Source organism: Mesoplodon densirostris, chromosome 12, assembly GCF_025265405.1.
Source record: "Mesoplodon densirostris isolate mMesDen1 chromosome 12, mMesDen1 primary haplotype, whole genome shotgun sequence".
Taxonomy (NCBI): Eukaryota; Metazoa; Chordata; class Mammalia; order Artiodactyla; family Ziphiidae; genus Mesoplodon; species Mesoplodon densirostris.
Window position 1 is genome coordinate 34048846 of NC_082672.1, and position 14928 is coordinate 34063773.

Genomic DNA, 14928 nt, shown 5'->3' on the forward strand with positions numbered 1-14928 from the left:
CCTGGCTAATAAGTAAAGGATGCTAAAATCTATTTTTTTCTGTACTGTTTTATTAGCTATCACCTTAATTTGAAAATTATACAATCAACACGTGCATGTTTAAATAAGTAAACTGAACACTGATAGGTGTTGCTGCGGTGAAAGCTTCCAAATTAAATCTTGGTGTTTGGAGCCATTCACCCTTTATTAAAGTTTCTCTAATAAAAAAATATTGTCACTCACTGAAATTTAATATGGTGCTTTTCTTCTATATTCTGATATTTCCACTACCTGAGTGGTTTAACTCGTCCCTCTTAGCAGCTACATTGCCACAGTTTTTCCATTGCAACAAAAAGAATAAAATATCTAGGAATAAACCTACCTAAGGAGACAAAAGACCTGTATGCAGAAAATTATAAGACACTGATGAAAGAAATTACAGATGATACAAATAGATGGAGAGATGTACCATGTTCTTGGATTGGAAGAATCAACATTGTGAAAATGACTCTAATACCCAAAGCAATCTACAGATTCAATGCAATCCCTATCAAACTACCACTGGCATTTTTCACAGAACTAGAGCAAAAAATTTCACAATTTGTATGGAAACACAAAAGACCCCAAATAGCCAAAGCAATCTTGAGAACGAAAAATGGAGCTGGAGGAATCAGGCTCCCTGACTTCAGACTATACTACAAAGCTACAGTAATCAAGACAGTATGGTACTGGCACAAAAACAGAAAGATAGATCAATGGAACAGGATAGAAAGCCCAGAGATAAACCGACGGACATATGGTCACCTTATCTTTGATAAAGGAGGCAGGAATGTACAGTGGAGAAAGGACAGTCTCTTCAATAAGTGGTGCTGGGAAAACTGGATAGGGACATGTAAAAGTATGAGATTAGATCACTCCGTAACACCATACACAAAAATAAGCTCAAAATGGATTAAAGACCTAAATGTAAGGCCAGACACTATCAAACTCTTAGAGGAAAACATAGGCAGAACACTCTATGACATAAATCACAGCAAGATCCTTTTTGACCCACGTCCTAGAGAAATGGAAATAAAGACAAAAATAAACAAATGGGACCTAATGAAACTTAAAAGCTTTTGCACAGCAAAGGAAACCATAAACAAGACCTAAAGACAACCCTCAGAATGGGAGAAAATATTTGTAAATGAAGCAACTGACAAAGGATTAATCTCCAAAATTTATAAGCAGCTCATGCAGCTCAATAACAAAAAAACAAACAACCCAATCCAAAAATGGGCAGAAGACCTAAATAGACATTTCTCAACAGAAGATATACAGACTGCCAACAAACACATGAAAGGATGCTCAACATCTTTGCTCATTAGAGAAATGCAAATCAAAACTACAATGAGATATCATCTCACACCAGTCAGAATGGCCATCATCAAAAAATCTAGAAACAATAAATGCTGGAGAGGGTGTGGAAAAAAAGGAACACTCTTGCACTGCTGGTGGGAATGTGAATTGGTACAGCCACTATGGAGAACGGTATGGAGGTTCCTTAAAAAACTACAAATAGAGCTACCATATGACCCAGCAATCCCACTACTGGGCATATACCCTGAGAAAACCATAATTCAAAAAGAGTCATGTACCAAAATGTTCATAGCAGCCCTATTTACAATAGCCCAGAGATGGAAACAACCTAAGTGTCCATCATCAGATGAATGGGTAAAGAAGATGTGGCACATATATACAATTGAATATTACTCAGCCATAAAAAGAAATGAAATTGAGCTATTTGTAATGAGGTGGATGGACCTAGAGTCTGTCATACAGAGTGAAGTAAGTCAGAAAGAGAAAGACAAATACTGTATGCTGACACATATATATGGAATTTAAGAAAAAAAATGTCATGAAGAACATAGGGGTAAGACAGGAATAAAGACACAGACCTACTAGAGAATGGACTTGAGGATATGGGGAGGGGGAAGGGTAAACTGTGACAAAGTGAAAGAGCAGCATGGACATATATACACTACCAAACATAAGGTAGATAGCTTGTGGGAAGCAGCCGCATAGCACAGGGAGATCAGCTCGGTGCTTTGTGACCGCCTGGAGGGGTGGGAAAAGGAGGGTGGGAGGGAGACGCAAAAGGGAGGGGATATGGGAACATATGTATATGTATAACTGATTAAATTTGTTATAAAGTGGGAAAAAAAAAAAAAGAATCCGGCTTCCAATGGAGGGGATGTGGGTTCAATCCCTGGTCGGGGAACTAAGATCCCACCTGCTGTAGGGCAACTAAGCCCACGCTCCACAACTAGGGAGGAGTCCAAGAGCCACAGTGAAAGATCTCGCATGCCGCAACTAAGACCCAATGCAGCCAAAAATAAATAAATAGATATTTTTTAAAATCATAAACCATACAAATAAAGTAGCACCTTTTATCACTCTCTATCATATTATCCTGTTTTGTTTTTTCCATGACATTTTCACTATTTTAAATGATTTATTTGATTTTCCATGCCCCTTCTCTCTCTGTAGCAACCCTCCCTGTCCCTGCAATTACAATGTAAAATCTTGGAAAACAAGGACTTCTGTCTCCTTCATGGCCAGACTTTCAGGCTTAGAACAGTGCCCATCAAGTAGTAGTTACTCAATAAATATTTTTCAAGTGTATTATTGTTAAATGATTTTCTTTATGTATTATTCAGGGCATATACCATAAGGGGCATGGTGCTTCCTACTGAGGATCACTTCCCTACTTTGATTAGTATTGCTTTAGATGACAATTTCATGCATCTCAGATTTTTCAGGATGATCTCAGTTTTAAATATGCTTTCTTGCTTTCTTCATAACCCATCAAAATATTCCAATATTTAGTATATTTTAATATTGAAACAATAATTGAAACTGTTCCTTAAATTCACCAAAAGAACCTCCCCCAAATTATCAGATAATATTCTCTGATTTTTTAACTATAAACAAAACAAATACACATTTTCTGTCAAATAGAAGAACTATAAAAGATGAATAAAATACTAAAAACAGCTGTTTGAAGGCATCAGAGAGCAAGTAAAGCAGCCAAACTTGGTTAAAGAGATACAAATAAAGATGAGCTGGCCATTTTCCTCTCAGGGTATTCTTACAGGAAGTTACATCCTGGAGCTATCATCAGTCTCTCAGGATGAGAAGATGAACACTGAAGTTCATGGCTATGAAGTCAGCTAGGATGTGAAGGGCCATGAGCCACAGAGAAATGAATCCTACGTTCTGCTCAGCTTTTGACTTCAAGAGATTTGTCAAATTAAGTGGTGAAGGAGCCAGAAGATAAACACCATGCAAAAATTAACTCATAAGAAGTGAAAAGCTAAGCAGATCTTTGGTAAGTCTCACAGAGCTGAGAAGACAAAATTTAAAGTTCAGAGTCTGCCAAGAAAGAAAGAAAAGGCTTTCAGTTATGAACCCTGAAGGTCTACCCTTAGAAATAAGGGCAAACCAGAAATAGCCATCAGAATCCCTGATCAAGCCACAAAAATCTAAATAGCTGATTTAATCAAGGCAATCTGGTCCTACTCTAACTCTTGCCAGAATGAAAATAAATCCATTTAAGAGTATTTTTACAAATTTTCAGATACAATGTATATTATTTAATTAAAACAAAACAAAACAAAACAAAAAACTACCAAGCTTTCCATGAATCAGTAAACCAAGAAGGGGGAAAAAGAAAATAGAACCAGACTCACAGGTGTTTGAAATGTTAGTTATCAGGCATATAATTAAAAGAAACTGTGATTAATGTGTTCCAGATGATTAAATAAAGAAGTAGTCTGGAATCTATTTTTAAAAAGTATCAAATGGAAATTCTAGAACTGAAAAATAGAATTATTGAAATTAAGAGTTGAGTAAATGTGTTTAATAGAAGATTAGATCCAACAAAAGAAACATTAATATACTGAAAAATAGGTCACCCGAAAATGTATAGACTAAAGAAGCTTTGAGAGAGAGAGAGAGAGAGAGAGAGAGAGAGAGAGAGAGAAAAGAAGAAAATAAGGAAAAGCATAAAATATGTAACTGGAGTCCCAGAAATAGAAGAGAGAAAGTAGATAGGAACATTTGAGGAAATACTGGCTGGGAATTTTCCAAAACCAGTGAAATACATCAATCCATAGAATACAGAAGGTTTTGAATCCCAACCAGTATTTATACAAATAAAATCACTCCTAGACACAGGGTAGTAAATCTCTGAACACCAAAGACAAAGAAATAAAATCTTCAAAGGCAAAAAAGACACCTTACTTTCAAAGGAGAAACAATGTCTTTCACTGACCTCACATAAATTATGAAAGCCAGGCAATAATGATATAAAATTGTTAAAGTGTTGGAAAAACTTCCAAATTAGAATTTTATTCCTAATGAAATATATAAATCAAAAAATAAAGGAAGAATAAACACTTCCAGGAAAAAATTGAATTTGTCACCAGCCAACTGTCATTGAAAAAAAAAAAGTAAGAAGGGAAATTACCTTATACAGAAGTAACTAATAAAAGAATAAACAAAAAGCAACAGAAAAAGTAAAACGTGTTTAAAATTAAATGAATATGGCTTGTTTATGATGGTAATAGTTACTTCTTATGGAGCTTAATATATACATAGAATTAAACACACCAGAACTATGGGTGAAAATCTGACTGGGACAGGGGAGAGTGGGGGGTGGGTGGAGAGTATAGAGTTAAAATGTTATAAGGTCTTTTGCCTTGTCTGGGAAGTGATGAAAGTACTAATTTATAGCAAGTTCTGAAATCAAAAATACATGCTATAATATTTATGCTGTAATATCATAATTAATACAAGTAATAAAAGACTGCCCAGAACACACGTTAATGAAAGGAGAAATAGAATAATTAAATGGGGAAAAATCTTTAATATCCCAAAGAACTAAAGTCGGAGGAAAAAATATAACAAAAAATAAGACAAATAGAAAACAAATGGGAATATGTCACTTTGAACCCAAATATTAATAGTGATATTCAACACAAATAATTAAATATCCAATTTAAAGACAATGATCAGCAGACTGGTTAAATAAACAATTCAACTACATACTGCTGAAAACAGGTACTCCTTAAATATAAAGACCCCAAAATAAACAGAAAAAGCAATATTATGTAAACACTAACAAAAAGGAAGCTCGTGAAGCTACAAAAGTAAATCTTAAAGATAGAATTACTGCTAGCAATGGTAGTATTAAAAAGAAGGGTTAATACAGCTCAAATCCTAAATTTATATGCCCTAATAAAATAGCTTCAATATATATAAACAAAAACTTACTCACTGATATATTCATAAAACTGCAGCCAATGACTACAGAATCCATATTTTAGGCAGTCCTCTTCAGACTTTGCATAACAGAATCAGTATGATTTAAAAGTTTTAACAGATCTTTTCCCACAGATATTTGACCGATCTTTTCATTATGTATTAGTATTTCTATTTAAAAAAATTCTTGAATTTATTCTCTGATTTCAAGAATCATTTTCTAGGGTAGTCATCTTGACACTATTTGAAATAGGATCTGCATCTCCAAAACATTTACAATTTCATGATGTTGCTAGAATTTAGTTTATTAGCTATTTATATAAAAAGACATAATATCTTTTGTTTAGAATCTTGTTTAAACAGCATTCTGGCGGCACTTTTCCCCTTTTATACTTCTACTTTTTTCAACTGGGAAATTTTAAAATATCAATTAAAAAATTACAGTCCTAGACTTCTCTGTTACAAATGAAGAGTTAAATTGATTAAAATCTGCTTTTCCTAAATAAAGCTATAAATGTGGTAAAGCCACACAGAGAGTGACAAATATGACCGAAGTTTAGAACATATTTAGTAAAAGGATTAGTGAGAAAATTTACTTCATGCTATTTAACTGGAGACTTAAAGGAGAAACATAAATTTGAAAATTCATAGCATATATTATCATAAGAAATACAACAAGAATATTTCTTCCTTTGTTTAATTTTCAGCTTTAATATGATTCTTACACTATGAATTGGTGTTTTGATTGTTTATTCATTCAATCATTTATTCATTTAATATAAATCTATAGAGTACCTCTTATATGCTGTGTATTATTCCAAGTGCTTAGAATGCGGCAATTCAAAAAAACCACAAATATCTCCACTCTCATGAAAATTGCATTTTAAAAGGGGAGATAAACAACATTCAATACAAATACAGATGGTCTTGGACTTACTATGCTTCACTTCAAATTTTGAATTTGTATCTTTTACAGGCTAGCAATATGTGGTATGATGCTCTCTTGTGATGCTGGGCAGTGGCTGTGAGCAGCAAGACGCGGTCAGCCACGGAATCAGGAAGGTAAGCAACTGATACACTTTCAACTACTTTGTACCCACACACCCATTCTGTTGTTCATTTTTAGTACAGCATTCAATAAATTACTGGTGAAATATTTAACACTTTATTATAAAGTATGCCTGTGTTAGGTGGTTTTGCCCAATTGTAGGCTAATGTAAGTGTTCTGAGCATGTTTAAGGTAGGCTAGGCTGAGCTATGATGTTTGGTTAGGTGTATTAAATGCATTTTTAACGTACAATATTTTCAATTTGTGATCAGTTTATTGGGATGTGATTCCATCATAAGTCGAGGAAGAGCTGTAGTAAAATATATGTAGTAAGTTAGACAGCCATGTACTTTATGGAGAAAAATAAAGCAGGGAAATGGGTTAGGAACTAGGGAGGGATTTGTAATTTTCAATAGGATTATCAAGGAGGTCCTTGCTATGAACATAACACTTGAATAAAAATCCAAAGGAAATGAAACAGACTGTATGGAAATTAGGGAAAATAATTCCAACACAAGGAATAGCAAGTGCAAAGGACTTCAAGACTCAGCGAAGTAGCCAGTGGGGCAATTGAAGAGGGGAGATTGAGGCCAGGGATGAAAGGGGGTGAGGTAAATCCTTGTGGGTAACTGTGCTTTTTCCACTGAGTGCCATTAGAGGGTTTTAGTGGAAGGAGTGATCTGATCCAATTTGGTACTAAAATCAATGTGAGTGCAGTGCTGAAAGTAGACTGAAGGGGAGAAAATTAAAACTAATGCTCTGCACAATACAGACACTAAAGCTGGTAGTCACCTTTATTAGTGATTAAAAGATCAGCACAAATTCATTTAGTGGGGGAGATTACACTTTCTAATTAACCACAGATCCTACTTGTGACATTGAATCAATGATCTTAAAAAAAAAACTAAAGCAGGTAAAGAACTGTGAATTTAATTATATTCTGCTATTCTAAACAAGACGTATCATGTAGGACATTTTGAACGTGTAGATTATAATCTCCACTATAGTTAGTTTTATATTCATCAATTTAGCAGTGACCCAAATAATACCAAGAAAAAAATCATTCTTTCATAAAATCTGCTGAGTTCCTGCTAGATGCTGAGTGCCATGATGGGTAGAAACAGTCTGAGAACTCTGCCTTCAAGAATGCTCAATCTAGAAGGACAACAGGGGAATACATCTAATCACCATGCCATGGCTAAATCTTTCATAGAGATCTGTCTCCAGGAGACAGATCAAATAGACTGTATTGAACAGAACCATATTCAACCAGAACTATGTAAATCTTGTCTTGCTTTTTAATATATCACTTGTATCTTCCTTATTTAGATGATGGGATATTAAATGTAGGAATGTCATTTATACTTCTTTCTACCTGTTGAATATTTAATAATTAATTGTATCTATCAATTTTTTCATGCTTTATTATTATATAAGGGATTAATTATTACATTAACAGTTCAAGAAAAAATGGTTTTCTGCTATTCACACACATTCCAAAAGTATAGCAATATTTTAGAGAAATATTAATTCATCCTCCTCCAAAACATAACTCCTATTTTAAACTGTTAACCTATCTCACTAGATATGTCTCTATAAGGTCAATGAATAAAACATTTAGGTCAAGACCATGTGGAACTTGATCTCTGTAGCTGTAAGACAATTTTTCTTGATAAATGCATTTTTAGTTTTGGGGGATAAACCAGGAAGAGAAGGGAATTATGTATGGAGATAAAGGAGATTCCTACACATGAGCATAACTAATTCCATGGTGTACCTGGATTATCCAGGAATGAATATGACTCAATGTACGTTTTTTAAAGGTCTATTAAAAAGCTGCCCCTCTGTATTTTAACCCACTTGCCAATCAACTTTCTTCCTAAACAAATCAAAGGGCAAGCCTGAGGAAATGGCCAGATTTTAAAAAGTCATAAAATGAGATCATATATTATAATATATATTGTCATGAAAATCCGTTGGAAAGGGACTAAAATGGAATATTTTGGACATGCTATTAACCTTCAATTTCCTATTATTGTCTTTTAAATTTATGTATATTTTTCTTTACCATTATACTGGGGTTTTGCATACACATCATTGGAACAGCTAAGCTTCTCTTTGAGATTATACTGATAGTAGGTCTTTATGATAACTGTAATTGTCAGATGTAATTTAGTTGTTGCATTGCTATTATCATTATTTCAATTTCTTGCCATGATATTATAATATTTATTTTGCTAATCTAGAACTTGGGGCACAGCATGATTAAATTATTTGCTCAAGATATGCTGTGAGTAAATAGTAGTATTGGGAAAAGTTAATAATCCCTTAGTAATAAAATTCTAAAAACAATCTATAAAATAAGTACCTACTTTCTTCTCAATAAATGTTATATTTTTCTAGGGCTCATCTTGAATGATAAAATGTAAAAGAAATTTCCCAGTGTAATCTGTAATGATTCAATCAAGGAAATCCAATGGTGACCTTTATTTAAAATAGTAACTTATTAAAAGTATTCCACAGAGGACCCAAGTATATATCAACAATAAAAAACTGGCACTTGTTGAAATTCATGCATCTCAAAATAAAAAGGAGAACTAATAAATGGTCAAACCTCTTGCTGAATCAATGACAAACAAACATTTAGTGATATTTGCCTATTCATTATGAAACTACTGCCCTTGCCTCCCAGCTGAATAATAGCTCATATTATGATGAAAAACCTATTAATCCTTCACGCTGTAGGTGAAAAAGACTGAAGTTATGCTGTTTTAGAGATATGGTAAAGTGTAGTAGAAAATGAGAAATCTAGTCCTTGTTCTATGACAAAACAGACTTTGGCTATATTCTCCTGTGTAAGCCAGGAGATGATAACCCAGTATTCCTTAAACCCAAACAATGTATGGACGCCTTGAAATTATATACCAAAAATTCTCCCTAAGTTAGGTCTTCCAATCCCAGTTTAGGAAATACTGGCATAGCTTGGGGTCTGGATTCAGACAACTCCAGATGAAATCCCAGCCCTGCCCATAATAGACTTTAGTAAGAAGCCCAAGTCACTTAATTTTTCTAAGTCTTAGTGTTCTTCAACTATTAAAGAGGGGTAATAATACTAGCTGCCTTATCAGCTAATTGTAAGAAGTAAATGATATAATAAGGATGTCCACATTTTCTCTGTTGCCAATGCATTGTAACATGCCTTCCTGCAGCTTTGCCCCTTAATTGAATAGGTTTAAGAAGCTGTTCCACAGTTAGTTCCTCCAAAACCTGAGGCTAAATAAGAGGTCTAAATCCCCTTTCTGTCTGTGGAATTCCCTTATAAAATCTGATTACAAAATATGCTTAGCTTTTTACATTATTAAATCATTGACTAAATTAAAATCTTGAGACAAGTAGAAATAAGGATTTATTTTAATTTATAGGTTGTGTTCTGCTTCTCTTAAACACATGATGAGTTGATTTACAGGAGGTAAGAGAGGGCTGAAGTGAATAAGGGCATGGGTGTGTGCCATTTTGAGATATGAGACCATACGAGGACACATGTCTGTGCCACTTCCATGAGGTGTACTCCAGACTCTGGAGACAGGTAAACTGATCTTATAAACAGATTCCTGCCACTTGTTATGAAGACTGAACTATAAAAGGTATCTTGAGTATTCACACCTCTGAAGGACATTCAACTAAAAGGAAAGAGGAGAGAACAGGAAAACAAAGATACCATGGGGAATGGATGAGTGGGGGTGCAAAGCAAATGGGAAAATATAAATGATATAAATGGCTTCACTGAAAAATGGGTTTTCAGATGTACTCTTTGACCTGTGGAATTAATAATGATAGGTATGTTGAGTAAAAATGATTTAGTAAAAACCTGTGATTGTATCATCCAGTTGTAAATTAGAAGGGAAAAATGCTGCTATGTTTAATAACAAACGCAGGCATACCTTACAGACACTGCGGGCTCGATTCCAGACCACTGCAATAAGGCAAATATCGCAATAAAGTGAGTCTCATGAATATTTTTGGTTTCGCAGTGCATATAAAAGTTTTGTTTACACTACACTATAGCCTATTAAGTGTGCAACAACATTGTGTCTAAAAAAACAATGTACATCTTAATTTTTAAAATACTTTATTGCTAAAAATTGCTAAACATCACCTGAGCCTTCAGCCAGTCAAAATCGTTTTGCTGGTGGAGGGTCTTGCCTGGAAGTTGATGGCTGCTGAATGATCAGGGTGGTGGTTGCTGAAGGTTGGGGTGGCTATGTCAACCTCTTAAAATAAGACAACATTGCTGCATTGATTTACTCTTCTTCTCATGAACAATTTCTCTGTAATATGCAATACTGTTCAATAGCATTTTACCCAAATGCTTTCAAACTTGGAGTCAGTCTTTTCAAAGCTGCTGCTGCTTTGCCAGCTAAGTTTATGTAATATTCTAAATCCTTTGTTGTCATTTCAACAGTCTTTATAGCACTGTCACCAGGAGTAGATTCCATCTCAGGGAACCACTTTCTTTGCTCATCCATAAGAAGCAACTCCCTACCTGTTAATCATGAGATTGCAGCAAGTCTGTCACATCTTCAGGCTTCATTCTAATTCCAGTACTTTTGCTATTTCCACCTCATCTGTAGTTACTTCCTCTTCTAAAGTCTTGAACCCCTCCAAATCATCCATTAGGGTTGGAATCAGCTTCTTCCAAACTCCCGTTAATGTTGATATTTTGACATCTTCCCATGAGTCACGAATGTTCCTAATGCCATCTAGAATGGTGAATCCTTTCCAAAAGGTTTTCAATTTACTTTGCCCCAGTCCATTAGAAGAATCACTATCTATGACACCTGTAGCCTTACAAAATGTATATCTTAAATAATAATACTTAGAAGATGCAATTACTCCTTGATCCATGGACTGCATAATGGATCTTGTGTTAGTGGGCATGAAAACAACATGAATCTCCTTGTACATCTCCATCAGAGCTCTTGGGTGACCAGGTGCACTGTCAATGAGCAGTAATATTTTGAAAGGAATCTTTTTTTTTTTTTTTGAGCAATAGTTCTCAACAGTGGGCTTAAAATATTCAATAAACCATCTTGTAAACAGATGTGCTGTCATCCAGGCTTTGCTGTTCCACAGCACAGGCAGAATAAATTTAGCATAATTCTTAAGGGCCCAGGGATTTGGGGAATGGTAAATGAGCATTGGCCTTAACGTCAAGTCACCAGCTGCATTAGCCCCTAACAAGAGAGTCAGCCTGTCCTTTGAAGATTTGAAGCCAGGCATTGACTGCTCCTCTCTAGCTATGAAAGTACTAGATGGCATCTTCTTCCAATAGAAGCCTGTTTCATCTATACTGAAAATCTGTTGTTTAGCGTCCCCACCTTCATGAATTATCTTAGTTAGACCTTCTGGATAACTTGCTGCAGCTTGCATCTGATCTGCATCAGTATTTGCTGCTTTACCTGGCACTTATATGTTATGAAGGCAGCTTCTTTCCTTAAACTTCATGAATTAATCTCTACTGGCTTCAAACTTTTCTTCTGTAGCTTCCTCACCTCTCTCAGCCTTTGTAAAATTGAAGAGAGTTAGGGCCTAGCTCTGGATTAGGCTTTGCCTTAAGGGAAGGTTGTGGCTGGTTTGATCTTCTTTCCAGACCACTAAAACTTTCTCCATGTCAGCAATAATGCTATTCTGGTTTCTTATCATTTGTGTGTTCACTGGAGCATCACTTTTAGTTTCCTTCAAGAACTTTTCATTTGCATTCACAACTTGGCTAACTGGTGCAAGAAGACTAGCTTTTCGCCTGTCTCAGCTTTTGACATGCCTTCCTCACTAAGCTTAATTATTTCTAGCTTTTGATTTAAAGTGAGAGATGTGCAACTCTTCCTTTCACTTGAACACTTAGAGGCCATTGTAGGGTTATTCATTGTAGGGTTAATAATTTCAATGTTGTGTGTCTCAGCGAATAGGGAGGCCCAAAGAGAGGGAGAGAGATGGGGAAATGACTGGTTGGTGAGCAGTGAGAACACATGCAACAGTTATTAAGTTCACCTTCTTGTATGGGCATGGTTCGTGAACCCCAGAAAAATTATAATAGCAACATCAAAGCTCACTGATCACAGATTACCATAACAAATATAATAATAATGAAAAAGTTTGAAATATTGCAAGAATTACCAAAATGTGACACAGAGACACAAAGTGAGCAAATCAGTTGGAAAAATGGTGCCAATAGACTAGCTGGCCACAGAGTTGCCAGAAACCTTCAATCTGTTTAAAAAAAAATGCAATATCTGCAAAGCGTAATAAAACAAAGCATAGTAAAATGAGGTGTGCCTGTTAACACAGGGTTGGCCAAAAAGTTCGTTCAGGTTTTTCTATAAGATGTTACAGAAAAACCCAAATGAACAGTTTGGCCAACCCAATGCTATTATGGTTGAGCTCAAAGAGTAGTATAAGTGACTTGTGCAAATTATATTAACAATTGAGTCTCCTGCTCCATGTGTGATTTAAAAGAATAGGCAGAGAGTAAACCAGAGCAATGAACCATCACTATTTATTGATTCCCTATCCCAGGAGATGACCCAAGGTAATAGACAGCAGACTCACTCCTGATTGGAAAGTTGGATTGCAACTTTCAACGACCACATGATGGGGGACAACTGCTGTGACTGGCAAAGCACCAAGTTGTCTTTATCCAGAGAGGGATAAAGTCCATTTCGAGGCTAAGATTTTCAGGGAATTCATGCATAAGACTTCTCTGAACTAAAGCATAATTGATCAATGTAGTAGTTTGCCTGCCTTCCCCGATTGTGCTCTGAGATTTCCTGAGAAATACTGTTAACTCAAGGCTGCATTCAGCTGCCAGTATGGGTAGAAATAAATACATATCAGTTGGCAATTTAGCTGCAGCACTGAGTCCCTGCTGCTACCCTGTTGCTCAAGTCCTGAGGAGTCCCAAATGGGTGGAAAGAGTATCTGCTGTGAGACCCACCAACCAGCCCTTTGCAATTCCTGAATATGTGCACCCTGGCCTAAATGGGCCCCAAACCTGAAGTGGGTAGTTCGTATCCTATTGATGACAAACAGCATCCATTAGGGAAATGCCTGATGCCTATCTGGCCTCCTGAGAAGGTGACAAACCCCCACTGGCTAGTGCTTTCCTCCACTGTGATCACATGTGGAAACACAAGCTCTGCAGTTATGGTATCTGTCATTAACTATTTTAGCCATATCCTCTCCACTAACCCCAAGCCCCTTTGCTGCTCTGCCTCTACTGGGTCAGGGAGGAATGCCTAAGTAACTTCCCTATGCTATCCCAGATAGTGAGAGAGGAACAGGTTGAGTTAAAAAAGTCATCTAAGTTCAACATTTCCAGTCTCAGCCTTCAATCAATCAAATAAACTTTTGTATTTGGAATAACAGTAAAATATGGGTCATCTAAGTTCAACATTTCCAGTCTCAGCCTTCAATCAATCAAATAAACTTTTGTATTTGGAATAACAGTAAAATATGGGAACATTTTTCCAGACTCCATCCTATTTGCAAGCCTAAATAATTCTTGATGAATACTTTCCACCTGACCTGAATATTGTAAACAGAAAGAAGAAAAAATTAAGGTAGAAGGCACCTAGACCTATGTACCACAAACTCTAACAACTTCCAACATCAATTTTATACAACTACAACTACAGTACTGGCCCAACTTTAAGAATCAACTGTCACATCTTGCTCAACTCCCAGTAATGAGAGGCAATGTACTCAAGAATCCTGTTATCCAAGAACCTTCTCGTACACCCACCATGAGCAGAGTGGCAGCACTCTATTATTTTAAAAGTTTAAATTATTATTTGTTTTAAACTTTTATATTATATAGGCACTATTATATTTTCTTTATGTAAGATTTCGTTGATCAACATTTTTATCATTAACTCTCATTGGTCAAAACAGAGTCAGCTCCTAATTCAGTTCTAAACTTCTCATGCAAATTCATTTTATTGGGCTGGCCCAAAAGTGAGTTTGGGTTTTTCCGTAAGGTGTTATGGAAAAAACCAAATGAACTTCTGGGCCAACCCAAATAGTTGTGCTTTAGAAATAAATGCCAAATGTTTTTAAATAGCAATTTACTAAATGAATAAGCCCCTTTGCTCACTGTATCAAGAAAACAATAGAGGGTAATAAGAAAGAGTATCCGTTCACCCAAGAACTGCTAACTACACAAATAGCAAATCCAAGATCCAATTTCAAAGTGGAAAATGATAAAAAATAAAATGAAAAGTAAAAAAAAAAAAAAAGGCATAATACCTGCTGTAAATCCAGTGTAATTGTCACATAATGGTATTCAATTCCATTCTTAATACTGGGACTCTGCCACCAAGTGTTCTTTCCGTCAATAGCATTTGTAATCGGGTGTCTCACTATTGAATCAGCAGCAGCATGTGAAAGAAGAAAAGATCATATGAAGAATTTATAGCTTTTTTTTAAAGTAAAAAGTAAAACTAAGTTAAAACCATCATCATGTGAAGGTCAAACATTAAAACAACATAAAGAGAGAGCAATTCATATTTTTAACAGAATTTGGTTACGGTCGATTTTTTCAC

General features: G+C 35.4%; 1 protein-coding gene across 1 annotated transcript in view; it reads right to left on the reverse strand.

Moving 5' to 3' along the window:
• The window catches only part of LAMA2 (laminin subunit alpha 2), a 614367-nt gene that overhangs the window by 443600 nt on the left and 155839 nt on the right, over window positions 1–14928 (reverse strand). The window contains exon 3 of the mRNA XM_060114490.1: window positions 14633–14745. Within this exon, the coding sequence (XP_059970473.1) occupies window positions 14633–14745 (113 nt within the window). The remainder of the gene's footprint in view (window positions 1–14632; window positions 14746–14928) is intronic.